Genomic DNA, 19,585 nt, shown 5'->3' on the forward strand with positions numbered 1-19,585 from the left:
ACCAGTGTATATACGCTAAATCAAAGGCCTCTACTGCACTTCCTACATTCCAAATACCCTTTCCTCTTTGTTCTGGGCTTGGGCAAGCACTTTTGCCTCATCTTTTTTTTCTGTATCACCCTGGCCTTGTTTTACAGCCTTGTCTCCCAATTGGCTACATCCAGACATCACTTCCTGCTGTCTTGCTCTCACCTGGGTCTTGCTATCCACCACCGCCACATTCTAGACATTGATCTGAAATCTCTAAGTAGGAACAGTCTTCCCTTCACTGCTACTTCTACTGCTGGGCTTTTGATTCTCTTCTTAATATGAACTGAAGCCCTGGGGGCTATTTAATTGCGGTTGGCAGTCAGTGTAGGTAGGCCCTGAACATTTAGCTGCATTGACTGACTTCTGCCATTAGGTGGGCCCTTGTGACTCTCAACAGTCTTATAGAATGTAATTTCATTTTATTTTTTCAAATTTGTTTTGTTTCAGTTATTTCATTTAACAATGTAGGAACTCAGCGATTTAAAGTGTAAGTGGTGGTATATTTAAATTTGATGGTACAGACTTAATTTGGTAATTTTTTAAAATCTAAGGAATGTATCTATTTGAATATCTATTTACATGTTGTAACTACATCTCTATTGACCAATCCTAATCTACTTCAGCTTGTTCTCCTTTTATGCCCTAATAATTGCCCTTATTTAAGGTTACAATATTAGTTTTGGACCCACTCTTTTCTCCCTCAAGCTGAGTGTTAAATTCAATATGTTATGATCACTGCTGTCTAAAAGTGCTTTCATTGTGTGATCTTTCATTCATCTCATCTCATTGTACAATTCCTGATCTAATGTAACCCGCTGTCTGTTTGGATCCAGATACACTGTTTTAATCATCCTCTGAACTCTCATTTAAGTTATGTGTACTAATCTGATTTTTCGAGTTTATATGTAGAATAAAAGACCCCTATCATATAGTTTTTCTGGAGAGTTCCTATTATTGTTTCTTTTATATGCCATCTTACTGTATGGGCTGAAAAATGTGTTGCTGGAAAAGCGCAGCAGGTCAGGCAGCATCAAAGGAGCAGGAGAATCGACGTTTTGGGAATAAGCCCTTCTTCAAGAATCTTCAGGCTTATGCCCGAAACTTCGATTCTCCTGCTCCTTTGATGCTGTCTGACCTGCTGCGCTTTTCCAGCAACACATTTTTCAGCTCTGATCTCCAGCATCTGCAGTCCTTACTTTCCCCATCTTACTGTATGGTAACAGTTAAGGAGACTGTGCAACACTGCCAAGAATTGGCAATGTCCTTTCTTACTTCGAGTATTCCTTGTCTCTTGTTTTCATATCATTAGTTATCAGCCCCATTTTATTTCCTCGCTTTCCTTCCTTCCTGAATGTGTCTTTACGCTTAAGTACCCAAGTCATAATCCTTGTCAGTCTGAGGCATTTCTCTGTAATGACTATCAGATATGTTTGTTATCAATTCATCTGTTTAGTTTCAAATACTGCATTCAAATACAGAGCTATCAGTATTGCATTTTTGTAACCTGTAACCTTATCTGTTGATTTAATGTTAGAATTGTACTGTCTATTCCTTCTTATCATGCTGGCTACTCTTTGATTTACAATATCTTGACAAATTTAAGCGTTATCACACTTTTTAGCTTTAAGTCATCTCTGTTTTCCTAGTTATCTGGTTCACTAGAACACTAGACCAGCAAGGTTCAGGTATCGATTGACTCAATGGTAAAGATGTCACTTACCCCAGTACCAGTGCCAATACCACACGAATTAGAGCCAAATCACTCCACACCAGTCTTATTTGCACTTTACCAATTTGGTGTTAGTCCCAAGATTATTATCTTTTGAAATTGTCCTTTTTATTATGGTGCCTAGTTACTCAAACTATTCAGAGCATCATTCCTTGAATTGCCTATGTCTCTTGTATCTATGTGGAGCACACGTGATGTATCCTTGACACCCACTAAATTAGTTTTAAATCCTGAGCAAATGTCCTGAACCCTGATACTGAACTGGCAGCACAATCACCTAGGCTCTTGCTGTTTACTACAGTGTCAATCCCCTCACTACATTGACCTCTATTACAATTATTCTACTTTTTGATCCCCTCAAGTGAATAGCTTCCTACAACATGGTGCCATTGTCATTAGCTCATACACCCTGCTACCCCACTGTTATCCAACCAAGCTGTAAGAACCTCAGATTTGGAATTTAAATGTTAAGTGTTACGCACTTTTTTTTGTGCAAAGCCAATGTGTAATTTTTCAGCAAACTTGCCATGGTATAAATCAGCACAGTTACCTTTGACTTCTGTCCATTAAATAATCTAGTATTTTCCAAACTCTGAAATGTTTTCTTCAATAGCTAATTCTGCTAAATTGTTAATGTGTTTCAGGAGTCACATTATTGAAGAAAAGAGCTTTGTGCCTTGTGAAGAAATGTTGTTTGGCCGGATGTCCTTTAAAGGTTTTAATCCAGAGATAGAGGTATGTTCTTTATAGGAAATCTGCATTTATGTCTTGTTCGCCATTGGCTTTTTGGTGAAGGAATTTATCAGCACTTCCATCCAATTGAACACAATGAACTTCTATAAATTACATGTTTTAATGTTATAAAGTTGTGGGGATTGTTATGAAACACACATTGCTGTATGCAATGTGCTGGAATTTTTTAAAGTCAACATTTAAAATTTTGTCCTGCTGCATCAAATTGTTCAGATAGAACTGGAGGGCTTGTTAGTGAAGGATGATTCCTCAATCTTGTTGGAACTATTTTGTTTGGAAACATTCATATCCTTTGTGTAGAGTAGATTAGGCAATTAAAATCAGCAAGTGCAACTCTATGCACAAATATTTTCAGTGCTATGTTGAATTTTTGTATAATTCGCTATTACTTTGGGATGATTTGGGAATAGAGAGACAAGTTGGATGCAGAAAATGATTTGTGAAACGGTCGAACTGTATCTAAGATGAGTTATGCAGGGAACATTGAACTTCGAGGATGACGAGATTTTGATGGGGGGGTGGGGCGCGGTGGGGGATGGCAGCAAAGACTAACGTTTATGCCTTGCTAAACCTACAAAAACTATTGATTGGAATGAAATTGGAACATGAAGTATGAAACTTAGGATGCAGTTATAACATTGTTTTGAGCATCGTATTTTTAAAACCATCCAGGACCAGGGAGTATTGCTGAAGATACGTTTAGATGAAGTTAGAGGCTATAATTGTGTGAAGAGACAAAATAGGTTGTGAATCTGAAAGTGATCATTGAAATTATGATAGATTTGATTAGGTTAATTGGTAAAACAGTATTTCTCCATTAGCGAATGAAGCAGCATTAGAGCATAAATATATGATAATCACGGTAATGAATGAGAGGAGACCTTTTTTAACAAAAAATATTAGGATGCAGTATGTACAATAGCAATGATGTTGTAAGCTGAATCCATAATAAATTGAAAGTAAAAGGATATGCATATAACAATAAGTTTTGATGGTAATTGGGTGAGGACAGGACATTTGGACTAATTAACTCATTCAAAGAATCGGCACGCATATTGGATTAGATTCCCTACAGGCTGGAAATAGGCCCTTCGGCCCAATAAGTCAACCCCAAGCCTCTGAAGAGTAACCTACTCAGACCCATTCCCCTACCATATATTTACCCCTGACTCATGCACCTAACATGATGGGCAATTTCGCATGGTCAATTCATCTGACCTGCACATTTTTGGATTGTGGGAGGAAACTGAAGCATCTGGAAGAAATCCACGCAGACACAGGGAGAATGTGCAAACTGCACACAGACAGTTGCCCAAGGTGGGAATCGAACCTGGGTCCCTAGCGTTGAAGCAGCAGTGCTAGCCACTGAGCCACCGTGCCGCACGTGATAGTCTGAATGGCCTCCTGTGCTAACCAGGAGACCTAGATCATTTTTGAATGAACACATGTATGGCTAAGAATTTGGAATGGAAGGAGATTTTTTTTGAACAAAGGGTAGTATGTTTTTGGTAAAAGTTGCAGCAGGTACATTTGGTAGGTTAGCAAGGGAAGATGTTCTGTGAAGGGGTATTAGAATCTTATCAGTAAGCAGTGGTTTGAAGCTGATGAGTCCTGCAGAATGGCAAGACTTAAGGCAGTCTGAAGAAGTTGACATCCAAGGTCGTCTTATTTCAGAAAGGATGTGCTGGTACTGGAGGCGTCCGGAGGAGGTTTACTAGGTTGATTCCAGAGTTGAGAAGGTTGGCTTCTGTGGAAAGATTGAGTAGACTGGGACTATGTTCATTGGAATTTAGTAGAATATGGGGGGATTCTTATCAAAACATAAAATTATGAAGGGAATAGATATAGAACTAGGGGGCATAGCTTCAAAATAAGGGGCAAAAGATTTAGAACTGACTTGCGGAGAAACTTTTTCATCCAAATGGAATTCCCTGCCTGGTTGGTTGAGACTACCTCATACTTTTAAGGCAAAAATATATCAGATTTTTGAACAGTTAAAGGAATTAAGGGTTATGGTGAGCAGGTGGGTAAATGGAGCTGACTCCATAAAAATATCAGCCATGATCTTATTGAATGATAGAACAGGCTCGATGGGCCAGATGGCCTACTCCTGTTCCTATTTCTTATTTTCTTATGTTCCAGATGAAAGTCTGAAATTATGGCAGATGATTTTGCTGCAAGTTGAAATCACTATGGCTCACTTATTGAAAAAGGGATCTATAATTTAAGCAGTGAGGATAAAATACTGGAAAAGGGAGATATTAACCAATGGCGTCTTTTCAATTAAAAGAAGTGTTTTAAATACAAATTTTTGCCAAACTCTTTTTTGACTAATGTTGTATTTATATATAAATCTGGACTTCTTTATTAAGTGATAAAAGTGGAAGATTTGTAGCTGTGATAAAATGTAGAAGCCAATATAAACTGAAGCCATACTGCAGAGATAATCAACTGGACACCCAGAGGTCAGGTATTGAGGTCCCAACATGGCCACTTTTGAAGCTTAGATTGAATTCAATAAACCTAGTAATGTGAGATCCAGCTGCTGTTCATTTTAAAAACACAGCTGGTTCACTCCTGATTTCCAGAATGCCCCATCTGGTCAACATGACTTCAGTTTTTGTAGATAATTGTTAATGCCATCTGAAGGGCACTTTGGGCAATTTTGATTATTTACAAAATGTTAACAGTGCTGCATGTTCCTAAGATCAAACGTTAAAAGTCCAATTATTTTTAATGTCTTATATTTGCCAGCAAATTAGAAATCTTAACAGCTAAGTGTCTTACTATTTTGCATTTGGAAAGTGAATCATAGCACAAATTTATAAAATATTTTTCAAACAATCTAATGTCATCACATTCACACACAATATCAACTTAGTAGAGTAACAGATAAAAATTGCATTTATTCCAGAAACTAGTTGCACAGATGTATTCCCAGAATGAAAATGAAGAGCCTGATGAAGATGTTAAGATGGAGGTAGATGTTTCCGATGTAGAAATGGCTAGGAGGTAAGCTGTTGTATCTCAAAGGAATGTGATTCTACATATTAGCTGCATTTATCTGTTTGACTCAGAATATAACAGATATTTAATACATTGAAGTTGAAAACGCAGTGCATATTTTAAGGTAAAATGTGAGCGTTGTGATCACAGCGGCTTTTGTGGTGTTGCAGTGTGTCATTTTGGAAGTGGCCTTTTTCTATGATAATCATAAACCATGAAAATAATGCTCGAGTTTAAACAAAACAGGATTGGTGAATCATCAAATACAACTAGAATAAGTGATCTCAACTTCAAAGAAAAGATGACCATGAATAGATTTTTTGGTGCAATCATTCTAATGTTAAATAGTACCACTACAGAAAATAAGTGGATGCTGTGAGACAAGTAATACAGCTCAGGAATAGGCCCTTCAGCCCACCATTATCTATTCCAACCAACAAATGCCACAAAACATTGAATCAGCAATCTCTAAGATGCTTTCTTCAGTCTCCTTTTTTAAAAAAATCATGAGGAACAGATTGGTTATTTCTGTATAGTCATTTCTTCATGATGCTTGAACAGCTTTACTACTTTAACAGCTACAATCAAAACTATTAAAGACAAAAGTTTTTTTAAAGTTTAGATAATTGTGATAGAGCACTATATGGTTTTAACTCTTGTAATGGCAACACATTCCACTACTATCATCAGATGTCTGTAGTGACACAAAATATCATTATACAGTACTTATTTATAGAATAGCTACCTTAGAATGTTAATCATACTGCATACAATAATTGAGTCATGGATGCAACATTGTTGTTAATAACTGCCTTAACCTTCATTTGAATATTTTTGTTGTACTTGTGAGCTTTTGAATCCCTGAGTACGACAACACTAAGATATTGAGAGGTTATTAGTCATCTGTCCAATAATCTTTATTCTTGAAAGACTGATCACTCCTTTCACTCGAAGACTCCTCTGAGTTTCAGAAGCTTGTCTGACAAAGTATGATGCGCAGCAACAAATGGTTATTGCACAAGTGTGAAAGTTGCATTATCTATGATAATTTTTTCATAATTTTATGAATCAAGTATATTGCAGCTGTATCAGTTTTACTGAGGCAAGCCATATAATGCTGGGTTCTCAGCTATTGCTGCTTTGTTGGTTGTTGAAAAGAAATCTGCTTTTACCCAGACCAAACTCCATTTCACAGCTGGGTATGGTTTTTTTGTGAAGTTGGCACTTTCTGCCAACTGTTTTTGGTTTTCTGCTTGCTTTCTGTGGTATCTGACTGCACTTCGCCATTCTCCCCTGAATTGGGTTGGTACAGTTTTCACATGCTACACCTCCAATGCATCATCTATCCTGACTTCTCTATTGTATTTTCTTTAAATAATTAAAGTTTCAAGTTTTGAAATGTTGCCCAGTGATTGTTTATAATTATGGAGATGGCATTATGCAAGTTAACCTTTGAAGCCTTGATAAACCTTCGTAAACCACAGGTCAACTTATACAAAGTGTAAAAGTAAACTGCTGGTATGATTTTTGGATGATCACTACTTTGAAATGTCACCTGTGAAGAATGTGTGTGTTATTAACGATTATGCATATTCACTTATATGCTTATATTGCTTGATCCCTTGATCGATTATAAGGCATAAAGCAGGGTGGGAAATTGAGGCTAACAACTAATTCAAGTGTAATGTGATTGAAAAAGGGGCTGATTTCCATACCAAGTATACACAGGCATAGAGTTATAAAGCATGGAACAGACCCTTGGGGTTCAACTTATCCATGCCGACCAGATATCCTAAACTGATGTAGTCCCAGTTGTCAGCATTTGACCCATATCTCTGTTAAACCCTTTCTCTTCGTGTACCCACCCACTTGCCTTTTAAATGTTGTAATTGTACCCACCTTCTCTGACAGCTCATTTTCATACCTTCACCACCCTCTGCATGAAAGTGTTGCCCCTTAGGTCCCTTTTAAATCTTTCCCCTGTCACCTTAAACCTGCATCTGCTAGTTTTGCCCCACCCCCCACCCTCCCCCAATCCCCCACCCTGGAATAAAGACCTTGGTTATTAACCCAATCTATCTCCCTCATTATTTGATAAATCTCTATAAGGTCACCCTCTGATGCTCCTGGGAATACAACCCCAAACTATTCAGCCTCTCCTTATAGCTTAAACCCTCCAATCCTGGCAGTATACTTCGAAATGCAAAAATATGATTTTTGGAGAGGACAAATGTGGTTGTTATATACATCAGGTCAACTTGTATATCGCAATTTACAGTAAGTAGTTTGGTTGAAATGTAAATTTAATGTTGTGCTTGTGTTTCCCTTGTCTTCATTTAAGCCACTGCCCTAAGTCTTTTTCCCACATTACAACCGTGACTGCACTTCAAAAGTACTCCATTACTTTGAATGTCCTGTGCTCCTGAAAAATGCTATCTAAGTGCAAGGCTTTTCAAATTGATTTTACTTAATCTAAAAATTCATTCATCACTGATTCTCAACTTTAACTTAGTCAAAGCTTTCCTTTCTGACCTGTTTGTAATCACAACAGCTCTGCAATTTGAACCTTCCCTGTTGATTTATTGCATATGTTGATTACCAGTTAAGACTTGATTCCATTCTATTTTTTTCTCATTAGCTGTCCCTCTTTCTTCCTTAGTGTAATTTAGTCATATTAGCTTTTCTTTCTCCCATCTACACTTCTTTACCTATACTGTTCCTGAATGCAGCCTGTTATTAATCCATTCCCTCCATGGTCTTGACCCATCTCATGATTTGGTCCTCCTTGAACACGCTCAAAGCTACCCTTGTCACTGTCAATGTTATATAAAATACCTTTTGTTTGTTTCTTAAGCCAAGCACAGTACTCCAATCTTATCAACCATTTTGTCTTGTGCACTTGTTGGGCACTAACCCACCACCCACCTACAAGCTGCAACTTTCTTGGGGATGATCACATTGTTATTTAGACTTTGAAAACATAGTTTAGATGTGGAAACACCTTGCCCTTTACTGAAGCTTTACCATCCACCTAAGTTTGAATCATCTATTCTGCCCAGTCATTTGTCCTGTCTTTATTCACAAGTTGTACTTTGGCCTGTCATACTGTTTCTTTTAGATTTTCACCTTGATCCAAACTCCTTGAAAATATTGATTTTCCTCTCGTCATCTTCTGTCTTATCCTACATTGTTCACTGAGAGATCTTTTCACCTTTCATTGCTTTGACCATCTTCTGGGACACTTTTGATTGTTGATTATTCAAACTCCCTCGACTCAACATGTATTCCTTTTAATAATTGCTCTGGTCTTTCTTAACATCTCCCTCCATAAACCCTCTTATCAAAAGTTGGTAATATTGTGAAGTATTAGTTCTACATTTTGAATAATGTGCAACAGCTAACATAACAAACTGCATTCAGTGAAGCATTATTAAACCTTTTCTTCTTCAGATATGAAAGCTTAGTGGGAACCATAAAAAGGAAGTTTACCAAAAAGAGAGATCGATCAGCTATTCAATCTGAAGAAACAGAAGCTAGCACCAGAGGTGGTAAATGCAAGAAGACGTTCATTAAGCCTCAGGAATAAATAACACACGTGTGTCTTTAAATATTTTCCTTCATAAGGCAATGAACTTCCTATCTGAAACTGTGCAGCAACTGGATGTTTATTGTAATTATGGAAATGTGATCTTTTGCATACTAAAATTAGAAAGTATTACAATTTGCTGTAATGAAAATGTTTTGTGAAGATAAACAGATTCTACTGTTTTGTTGTATTAAACAAATACTGATCATTCTTGAATACATTTCAGCAATATGTTATATGCACAAGTAACATTCAGCTCAATTGTGCTCAAAGTTGTCTTGAAGAAAAAGGTTATCCTAGGACAGAATCATATTAAGTATATGGTGGTGCAAACTTAATATATTTATGTTTTACAGCTATAAGAACCAATATAGCAATTTTCTTCCCATTGTTTCTTGTGCTGGTAATATATTTGTAATATCTTAATGTGCTGCAAGTATAAATATTGTCTTTGTAGTGGAGCAGATTATCTTATCCTGCACCTGTCAAGGATCTTTTTTCCCATGTGCATTAGGAAGCATAAAAGAATGTCAGTGATTTGAATACAAAGATGTTAAAGTTTTTATGCAGCACTCTCCATACACTGAATTGTTCCAAATGTTCCTGAGACTTGATGTATACAATTTATACTCATTAGTCTGCTTTTCTGTATCAAAGGAGAGGTTGTGAATTTCCTCTAACTCTTTGCCCGACAGAGATTCATTTTTTTACCAGATTACAGTTTTGTTCACAGCAAATCTGTGGATATAAGCTGGTTTGAAACAGTGGCTGTATTTGCATCATTTACACAAAATGCTGGATAGTATGTAATTAATTGCCTTTTGCCCTGACCTTAATTTAGAAATTAAAGAAAATCTGATCTTATTTTTAGATATATTTTTAGCATTCAGAATTTTTTAAATCCTTTATTAGACAAAGTCTGAACACTTTGTAAGTATTATTGATTCTGAAGTTATAATGTAGATTTAGAAGAGACTTCCATGAACAAAAAATAAAAGTAAAGCCAATATTATTAGATTTGAAATGAAATTCTATCCTAGCAAACCAAAAGTCTTTTCTAAAACATTCTCATGTGTAGGAGTAATGATTATTTTTTAAAAATTCCAATATATACATTTTTTTATTCCTTTTGGCAGAAGATGAATCTAATTGCAGCCCCACATAAAACCGCAGAATAATATGGCTTGACACCTAGATTGCAAAATGCATTTTGATCTAATTATATCCTTAGGTCATCAAATTAAATAATAGTCTCAGAGGTATGGAGAAGTATGTCAGTTTTGCATATTGTTACCAGCAATATCATTCTACTCTTCCAATGAATACGCACATTAATAAAATGAAATTATTATCCCACTGGAACAGCAGCAAAAGAAGCATCAATTGCTAACACATGAAAAAATGAATAAGTCTGTGTGCACATCAGTATTTGAATTATGTCACAGGAAATGTGGTTTTAGATCATGTTGACCCGAGTTTAATTCCCACATCAGGCGACTGAATGTTTGCACATTCTCCCCGTGTCTGCGTGGGTTTCCTCTGGGTGCTCCGGTTTCCTCCCACAGTCCAAAAATGTGCAGGGTAGGTGAATTGGCCATGCTAAATTGCCCGTAATGTTAGGTGAAGGGGTAAATGTAGGGGAATGGGTCTGGGTGGGTTGCACTTCGGCGGGTCGGTGTGGACTGAAGGGCCTGTTTCCACACTCTAAGTAATCTAATCTAATCTAAAATCTGATCAAGTAGACTATGGTAACATGCAGTTGCTTGCTCAAGTCATGTTTGCATATTGGCCAAAAAAGTGAGTGAAAGTCCAGTGGATGAAATCAAACCCCATTTATGTAGCCAAATCCTGGTGCCTCAAGGCCAGGTTGTCGGAAAAGGAAAGAGAGAAACTTGCTGCTTGAATTTTGGATGTAACTTTGGTATGTTTAAAGGTTTTTTTTAAAAAACATTTTTCAAACTTTATTCTTTCATGGGATGTGGATGATGCTGGCAGGACCAGCAGTGGTTGCCTATCCCCAGTTTCCTGAATGATTGTCTTGTTAGATCATTTCAGAAAGCAGTTAAGAATCAAATGCTGGGTTACTGGGGTCACACGTAAGCTAAACCAGGTAGTATTTCATTCCCTATAAGATACTCCTGAGCTGGATGGGTTGTGATGATAGTTGTCACGTTGCCATAGATGTAGATTTAAAGCTTACTGAATTGAAATTCCACCAGATGCCAGTTACGTTATCACTAGGTGGTTGTCTCTCCTGTTATATTTTTGTGTTTATCTTTTCAGCCTGTGTCAGTTGACAGCCTTAGCAACTTGGTCACTAGAAGAATTTTTACAATGAAGTGAATCATTAGATTCTTTACTAGCAATTGCTTATTTTTGACTGAAATTGTTGGGGGTAAAATGAAAATTATGATTTCATGGATAGATGATTCAAAATTGGTTGCTTTCCCAACTTTTCTAAATTTAACCAAGTAACCACAGATAACTTGACAGAAAATGGTGACTAGAGGCCATTGAAAAATGGTGGTCAATGTTTTTTTTGTGTGAATGTAATAAGCCAGACACGTTTCATGTTTGACATGTGCTTTATTTAAAATGTTTTATTTTATATATAAAAGACTACTAAAATCCAGAAAAGGAAGATCAAACAGAAGTGTTTTGCACCTGGGGCCTTGGTTGATATCTTGCCCAGACCTGTGGAGTGAAGTTTTCTGTGCTGGCACTCTGAATCCAGTTCAAATTAGGTTTTGGCCTCCAGCACAAATCTATACTTGCTAATTTGCACCAACAGTTATCTGACATCAGAAATTAAAATGTTCCACTGGTAGAACTTGGGATGCTTTTCATAGACTGGTGATTAGGTCTGTATGGACACAACAGGGAAGCTGTTCCTGATTCTAATCTTGCAACAGTTGGAACCACTTTGTGCTGATGTTTGATACTTGAAACTCCCAGCATTGATAATCTCATCTTGATGAGAACAGAGTTTGAAAAAATATCATTTTTAAAAAAAGGCTAAAAATCCCCAGTTTCAGAATCCCTGCACAAATCATATTTTTCAAGACACTGTCAAATTTCTCTACATAATTCATTCAATACCAGCAATGTACATACCTCCGAAGGTACTTTTTCTTTTCATTTATTAATTCTTATGCTGCTTTAATCGGTACAAACGTCTGTGACTTTGACTATAACCATTGGGAGAAAGTGAGGACTGCAGATGCTGAAGATCATAGTCAAAAAGCATGGGACTGGAAAAGCACAGCAGCTCAGACAGCATCCGAAGAGCAGGAGAATCAGCATTTCGGGCATCGTTCGTGATGAAGAGCTTACGCCCAAAACACCGATTCTTCTGTTCCTTGAATGCTGTCTGCTGTGCTTTTCCAGTGCCACACTTTCCGACTCTGACTATAGCCATTGTTTGTTTTAGCTTCACCATAGCTCTCTGTTGAAACAATGCACTCACTGGCTTTTAAAACATACCAAACATGCTCATGCCAGTCAAAATCGACTAACATTTTAGAATCAAAGCCCAAGATTTTCAGAACCAAATACAAGCTCTATGATCAGTTTAAAAAAAAACCTCATCTTGTTATTCATTTAAAAAGTTACACTTGAGAGAAATAATAAACAGCTCATGTGAAGGCCATTTCCCCTACTTCCTTAAGGATTCTTTTTGCCATATTAGTTCTGGCAGGTGGATGTGTTTTACATGTGGATGTGATCTTACCCTTTATTAAAAAGAATTGGTCTCAAAAATGTTAACTTTTACACAAGTATATTTGCTTAATAAATTTTAAGTCAAATAGAAGATCTTGCTCATTTAAAAATGAAAGGTGTTGGAAATATTAAGTGTGCCAGGTAGCATCTGTAGAGAAACAGAATTCTGATAAAAGGTCATTGACTTGAATTGTTACCTTTGTTTCTTTCTCCAGATGCTGCCAAAGCTGGGTATTTTCAGAGTTTATGGTTCATGTCCGGTGACCTTTGTTCAGAATTTGTAAGCATTAACTCTGTTTTCTTTCCTTACATGCTACCAAACCTGCTGAGTTTTTCCAGCTATTTCTATTTCTGATTTTATTTCCGATTTTCAGCATTCACTGTTCTTTGTTTTAATAAAAAATAGCAAACTGCAAAATTAACTACTGATCATTGGATATTCTACAGATAAGACTGTTATTTCCCAGTACAGACAAAACATGCAAAAGCATACAAGAAAATTATTTTTGAGCAGGAAAATTACAGCTCCAAGATCTGTGAATCATAAATATGGCAATATTGCTCTATTCATGCTGCATTGTGCTCAGTATCATTACTTGGTGATACAGTAATCATAAACCCATATCTGAATATTAGCAGCACTGCAACTCTTAGGAAACTTCAAGTAACAATTTGGCATTGTAAACGTAATAAAGATTTCATTGATTTTACTGTCAACATTTCAAATATTTAAAGGACAACTGGGAGTTTACTAACAAAACAAGCTGAATTTAGGGCTTAAATTTAAGAGGGCTAGTGTTAAATTCTTTGTATTTTTGAAATGCATTTGTCATTATCTGTTGATGCATAGTTTACTTATGGAGTGAACTTCCGTTCAGAGGATATCAGTACGACTTTGTAGCACTTCTACCTGTGAGGCATTTGTTTTTTGATTCAAGCCTTGTACTACATAATATACATTGACACTCCAGTGCTAGTTTTCAGATTAAAACAGTAGAAGCTAAAGATGCTTTGATTTTATACAGTAAATGCCCAAGTGTTTTCCAGATATTGTATGCAATGTTCCATCTCTGTCAGTACAACTAAAAATAGGTTGACAAATCATTCTTCACACTGTAGAGTTGGCTGAGTGTAGAATGTTTGTTCCACATAATAGTAAATCACTGACTGAAGTTTGGGCAATATAATGGTATTAAATATATATATATTATATAAAATATATGTTCTTTCATATGTGGACGTAACCTTCCGTGGCAGCGAAATGAGATATGCATTTAACTGTTTCATGTTTAAATATAAACAGTGGAGAATGCAAGTTTGTTTCATTTTTGGGAATCATGCTCTACTTAAAGCACCAAAACCTTATACTTCCTCAAGGCTGCCTCAACATCAAATTTGGAAGATGACCTTCAATTTACATCAATATGAAAATCAATGCTTTTCATACCTGCCATCCATGTGACACCAGTTTGATGCTGAATCATAAGCAATTTATACACCGCTTCCACTTTTGAAGAATGGAGCCAAGACTAATTTCACATAACAATTTTGAAAAAATTGTCTTAGTTTAAGCTGTGATTCTTGAGAATAAAGAATGGTGAGCTAATTGAGTACCATATTGTATCCAAAATCATTGGGGATTTAGAAGCTTAATCTCCAGTAACCTGGTTGAGAATAAATATAAGTGCCTCAGGACTTAGATCATGTCTGTCTAATTATAACTATTACAGGTGATCTACTTATATTGTCTTTTATTCAACTAGTTTATTTGTAAATATCCTCTTTATCTAAGAGTTACATTTTAAAATATCTTTAAAGTCCCACCATTTAAAAACAAACTCCTGGCATACTGAATATAGAGCTACTGAGTTAGGACAAGGGAATGGGACAAGCTAGGGAGCTCTTTCAAGTGCTGGTACAGACACAATGGATTGAATAACTTCCTTCTGTCCTGTAAAATTCTATGATTCTGACTGGTTTTTGATGCGAAGGACAGCATTTGTTACCCACTCTTAATGACCATTTCAGAGGCATTTAAGAGTCAACCACCTTGACAGTTTTCGACTCCCATGTAGCAGGTAAGGATAGCATATTTTTTTCCTGAGAGGGCATGAGTGCAGTTTTACCCCCACCTATGATAATTTTATGGTCGCTGTTACTGGGATTAGTTTACAGTTTCAGATGTTATCACGTATTTTAAATGCCACTAGTTGCCTTGGTGAGATTTCAGGGTAAAAAATGAGGTCTGCAGATGCTGGAGATCACAGTTGAAAATGTGTTGCTGGTTAAAGCACAGCAGGTCAGGCAGCATCCAAGGAACAGGAAATTCGATGTTTCGGGCATAAGCCCTTCATCAGGAATCATTCCTGATGAAGGGCTTATGCCCGAAACGTCAAATTTCCTATTCCTTGGATGCTGCCTGACCTGCTGTGCTTTAACCAGCAACACATTTTCAACAATCATTGGTGAGATTTCAACCTGTGACCGCAGACCACCAGTTTTGAGGCTAGGTTACTTGTCCAGTAACAAAATCACGCCTCCCATCTATCCCTAATCATTATGCTCCATCCTGAAACAGATCCAAAAATGTTGTTTGAAAAGAGCTTCTTTCATAAACTCAGTGAATGAAATTAACTTTATTCACACAATACTTTTAATTGTTCATTTTAATTGATTGCTAGATGCACTAGTGGAGTCTTGAGATTGAAACAAGGGGGTAAAAATTAAATCATGAGCTGATGGTGGACAAATGACCATACCTAATTATATTTTAAATTCTTCCTTATGTCTTTTTTTCTTAATTTCATATCTTGCTGATTTGATTGTCCACACATTAAAATCAAACAGAAATATGTTGCATGCATATGTCATGTAACATGACAGAGCGAGGAGAATTCCCCATCGGTCTGGATTAAATTCATATCCTTGCAGTTTTCCAATGCAATGTGCCACCCAATCACTGGTTTATTTGAGATCTTACTTGACAATCTATTTGTGTTTACATGGAATGTGTTATGGAAAGTCAGTGCTATTAATTGTTAATGAGCTGAGGTAGCCTGCTCAGTCACAAATGAAGTTGAGAATGAGTCATGGTTTACATCGAAAGAGAAATCATATCCTGCAATTCTTCATAATGCATTTTTGTTTGTTGCAGACATAAAGAAAAGAATTATATTAAGAGGTAAGAGATTGGTTTCAGTTAGTTTTTTTTTGCAGATAGGTTGTATTGTGACTGAAGGCAACAGAAATTTTAACAAGGTTATTGTTTCACAATAGCTTGACTGTGTTTACATTTTGTTAAGATCTTGTTAAAATGAAATTGTTGAAAAAGTATAGTTTTGTAATTAGAATATAACAGATACCAACAGTGTGTACACTTAAAATGCAGTTTCATTCACATTTCTTTCAAAAAGGTAATGTAATCAGATATGATTAGAGGTATTTAATTTGAAATACAAACTTAATGCAATGTTGACACCAGATTTATTTGGTGAACTGTTACTTGTACTGCAGAAGTCACTGAGGTCTGAAAATTTTGCCACAATTCTTGTGTGATATTCATGATTCATCACTTCAAATTACTTGCTTTACTGTCACCATCACTGACATGCAATGACTCTCAAGTTCAAAGTATTTCCTCTAACCACATGTAAATCTGAAAACATACAGTGTGTACTTAAACTGTTAGATGTCTTCATAGTTCAAGTGAATGAAGCATAGAAGCACCATGAAGATATGCTAAAAGTTTTGTCACAATGTTGTACTGATTTAAACAAGTACATATCCTGTTACACATTCTCTGATTGATAGTACACTTCGTTTTTTGCCAAATGTTATAACTATGATTTTATTAACATTCATTGAATATTGAAGTGCTTTTAATTTGCCAGTGTATATTTTGAAGTGTCTTGTCAAGTCTAGATAGAGCAAACAGCTCTTTATTTAGATGTTGATGGATATCAGTAAGTCTGAAAAGCAGTAGATTAAATCTGACAGTTATCCTTATTTGGAATTCAATGTTTTGTTGATCTGATTCTATCATGTTTGTCATTTGTTTATTGACTGATAACTTTGCAACTATATCTAAACTTCTACGCTGCCATTGTAGAATCTTATTTATACTCATATTTTCAACTGATAATAGGAATAAAGCAAAATATGCAGAAAGCTTTCAAGTCAAAATTGGATTTGGAAGAGTTGGTTGTTGTAAATCCCGATGAATTGCATTTTAGTCATCTCATAAAATTGATTTTGTAAGTTTATTATATTTTTGCTGCTCAGACTTTTTTCAAAATCTATTAGTCTGTTTTTCCTGAATAGGATCACTTAACATTTAGCCGATTTTTTGGGGGGGGACCTAGAATCTAAAGTTGGTATCTCCTTAAGCAAATTTTCTGCATCTGTGATAAATGTTATGTTCTGCTATATGTGAGAACATTCATGACTGCGCCTCTTATTCTTCCTTATTGTCTCTCTCAATTTCAAATTATTTCTCCAAATTCTGCAATCATTCAGTTGGGTAAACTGCTGAGGAATTGAAGCATTCAAAGGAAAAGACTTAACCGGACTACTACACAAAAAATATAGCTGTAAGAGCATATTAAAGGCTGAAAATTCCGCAGCAAATAATTTGCCAGCAGATTCTTCAAAAGTCTTCGATTTTCAGTACTCAAGTCACAAGTGTGGTGGATTTCTCCCCTTTTTGCTTAGATGTGTGCAGCTCCAACAAAGCTCAAGATCCAGCACAAGGTTATTCTGTTCATTTCCTCTACCACAATTGCATGCAGGGTGCAGTGTGTACAATATACAAGATATATGTCTTCAATTGCACCACCTAAATCCATAACCACCACAACTAGAAAGATAAGTACTTTCGGCACAGGAACACCCACGAATCACAGACCATCCTAATTTTGAAATATATCACTGTTCCTTCTTTGTCACTGTGTCAAATTCCTGCAACTCCATTCTTTACAACACTGAGAAAACCTACTTTGCAGAGACCACAATAGTTGAAGAAAGCAATTCAACACCACATTTGCAAGGACAGTTAGAAATGGGCAATAAATATTAGCCTGCTGGTGATGTTCACATCTTGTGAATGAATTTTTTAAAAAATTCCCAACTAGTATTTGTTCCTTGCTGAGTTTATTGATAAGATGTGGTTCTGTAGTTGGATGCAATCCCTAAATTGGAAAGAGGGAAGTTCTTATCATTAATTCTGGAAGTATTTAGAGGCTTGTCAGAAACAGGATTGTTTTACACTGCACCAAATGTTAAATCGCTGATAACACATCCAGGCTGTGGGAAATGGCGTGGCATGGGATGGTGGTAGTGTAACTAACCACTGTAGGGCAACTCTTTAAAAATGCTACCATACCCCAGCAATATGATATTTCTTTTAGGAGAAAAACTGGGAAAAGAAAGAATTGACAGGGAAAAGGTGAAAATAAAATTTCCTTCAGAGTTCCTTAAGGCAAATAGATATGTGAACAGTTTTTAAAAAATGTTGTGAAGCTGCAATAAATTTTAACAATGTCACATTTTTAAAGTAGATTAACCAACTACATATTTGACACATCAAACACTGGTATGGTATTTTTTTCAATGATTGGCCACTTTATTCTAACAATTTTCAAATAAATATGAAAAATGACTGTAGTGGAAAATTAAATGTGCATGATCAAAAGAAAGCAATTGTAACTAGTTAAGAAAACTAACTTAATGTATATAGTTTTATTAAATCAGATAAGATATGTTACCTTTACCATTGGACTTTGTTTTTTCTCTGAGGTATTAATATGCTGCTCACACTCAGTTCTTGATCAGAGTGTTACCAGTGGATGTGAGATATTTTTTTAAGAGTTAAGGTGAAAAGTGGACCTGTCTTGCAAGGTTACTGTGCCACCCAGAGGCCTTTTATTTAGTATCACAGTTCCAGACTTGAGAACAGGGCCAGGGCTATGTCTTTTCCATTGGAACCCAATGTTGAGGTGGAAATTTTGATCAGAGACCTATAATGTGTGAAAACAGTCACCCCAGCAGGGCTTTCCCCCAAATTGGACAATTGATGGCCAGAAAGTGGGCTTGCTGCCCAAATAAGGGGAGCAATTAGGCTCTCAGTGAGGTCTTTCACCATGAAAGAAGTCACAGTTTACAGTTTATTTCAGGGGGAAGTTTTGAGATGCCTTCTCTGTCACTTTTAAGTTGAGTTTTCCAGTTAAGTAGTTAGTGGTAACTCATTCAATGCTAATCAAAAAGAGATGAATTTACTGTTGTATGTTATGACATAAACACATTCTAACAGTAATACAATTATAATACAAACAATGAAATGTATCAAGATCATAAGATGTAGAAGCAGAAGTAAGCTAATTGGCTGATAGTCTGCTATGCCATTGAATGAGATCATGGCTGATCTGATGACCCTCAACTCTATTTTAACACCTATTTCCCCCTTAACCTTTGATTCTCTTACTGATTAAAATTCTGTCTATCTCAACTTCCTTAAAAATCACACACAGCACCAGGTTATAGTCCAACAGGCTTATTTATCAGGCTTCCAAATAAACCTATTGGACATAACCGGTTATTGAATGATTTTTAACTTTGTCCAACCCAGTCCAACACCGGCACCTCCACATCATACCTCAGTTTCAAATATACTTAATGACCAATATTGACAGCCTTTGCAGTAAAGAATTCCACGGTTTCACTGCCGCCTGAGAGCAGAAATTCCTCCCCATAGTGACTTAAATGGC

At 36.2% G+C, this 19,585-nt stretch overlaps 1 protein-coding gene across 1 annotated transcript in view; it reads left to right on the top strand.

Moving 5' to 3' along the window:
• mphosph6 (M-phase phosphoprotein 6) overlaps window positions 1-10,013 on the top strand; it is a 47,051-nt gene extending 37,038 nt beyond the window's left edge. The window contains exons 3-5 of the mRNA XM_060837614.1: window positions 2,404-2,494; window positions 5,427-5,524; window positions 8,969-10,013. Of these exons, the coding sequence (XP_060693597.1) occupies window positions 2,404-2,494; window positions 5,427-5,524; window positions 8,969-9,104 (325 nt within the window). The 3' untranslated portion in view covers window positions 9,105-10,013. The remainder of the gene's footprint in view (window positions 1-2,403; window positions 2,495-5,426; window positions 5,525-8,968) is intronic.
• Window positions 10,014-19,585: the final 9,572 nt, after the last annotated feature.

The sequence above is a fragment of the Hemiscyllium ocellatum genome, chromosome 17 (genome assembly GCF_020745735.1).
Source record: "Hemiscyllium ocellatum isolate sHemOce1 chromosome 17, sHemOce1.pat.X.cur, whole genome shotgun sequence".
NCBI classification, from domain to species: Eukaryota; Metazoa; Chordata; class Chondrichthyes; order Orectolobiformes; family Hemiscylliidae; genus Hemiscyllium; species Hemiscyllium ocellatum.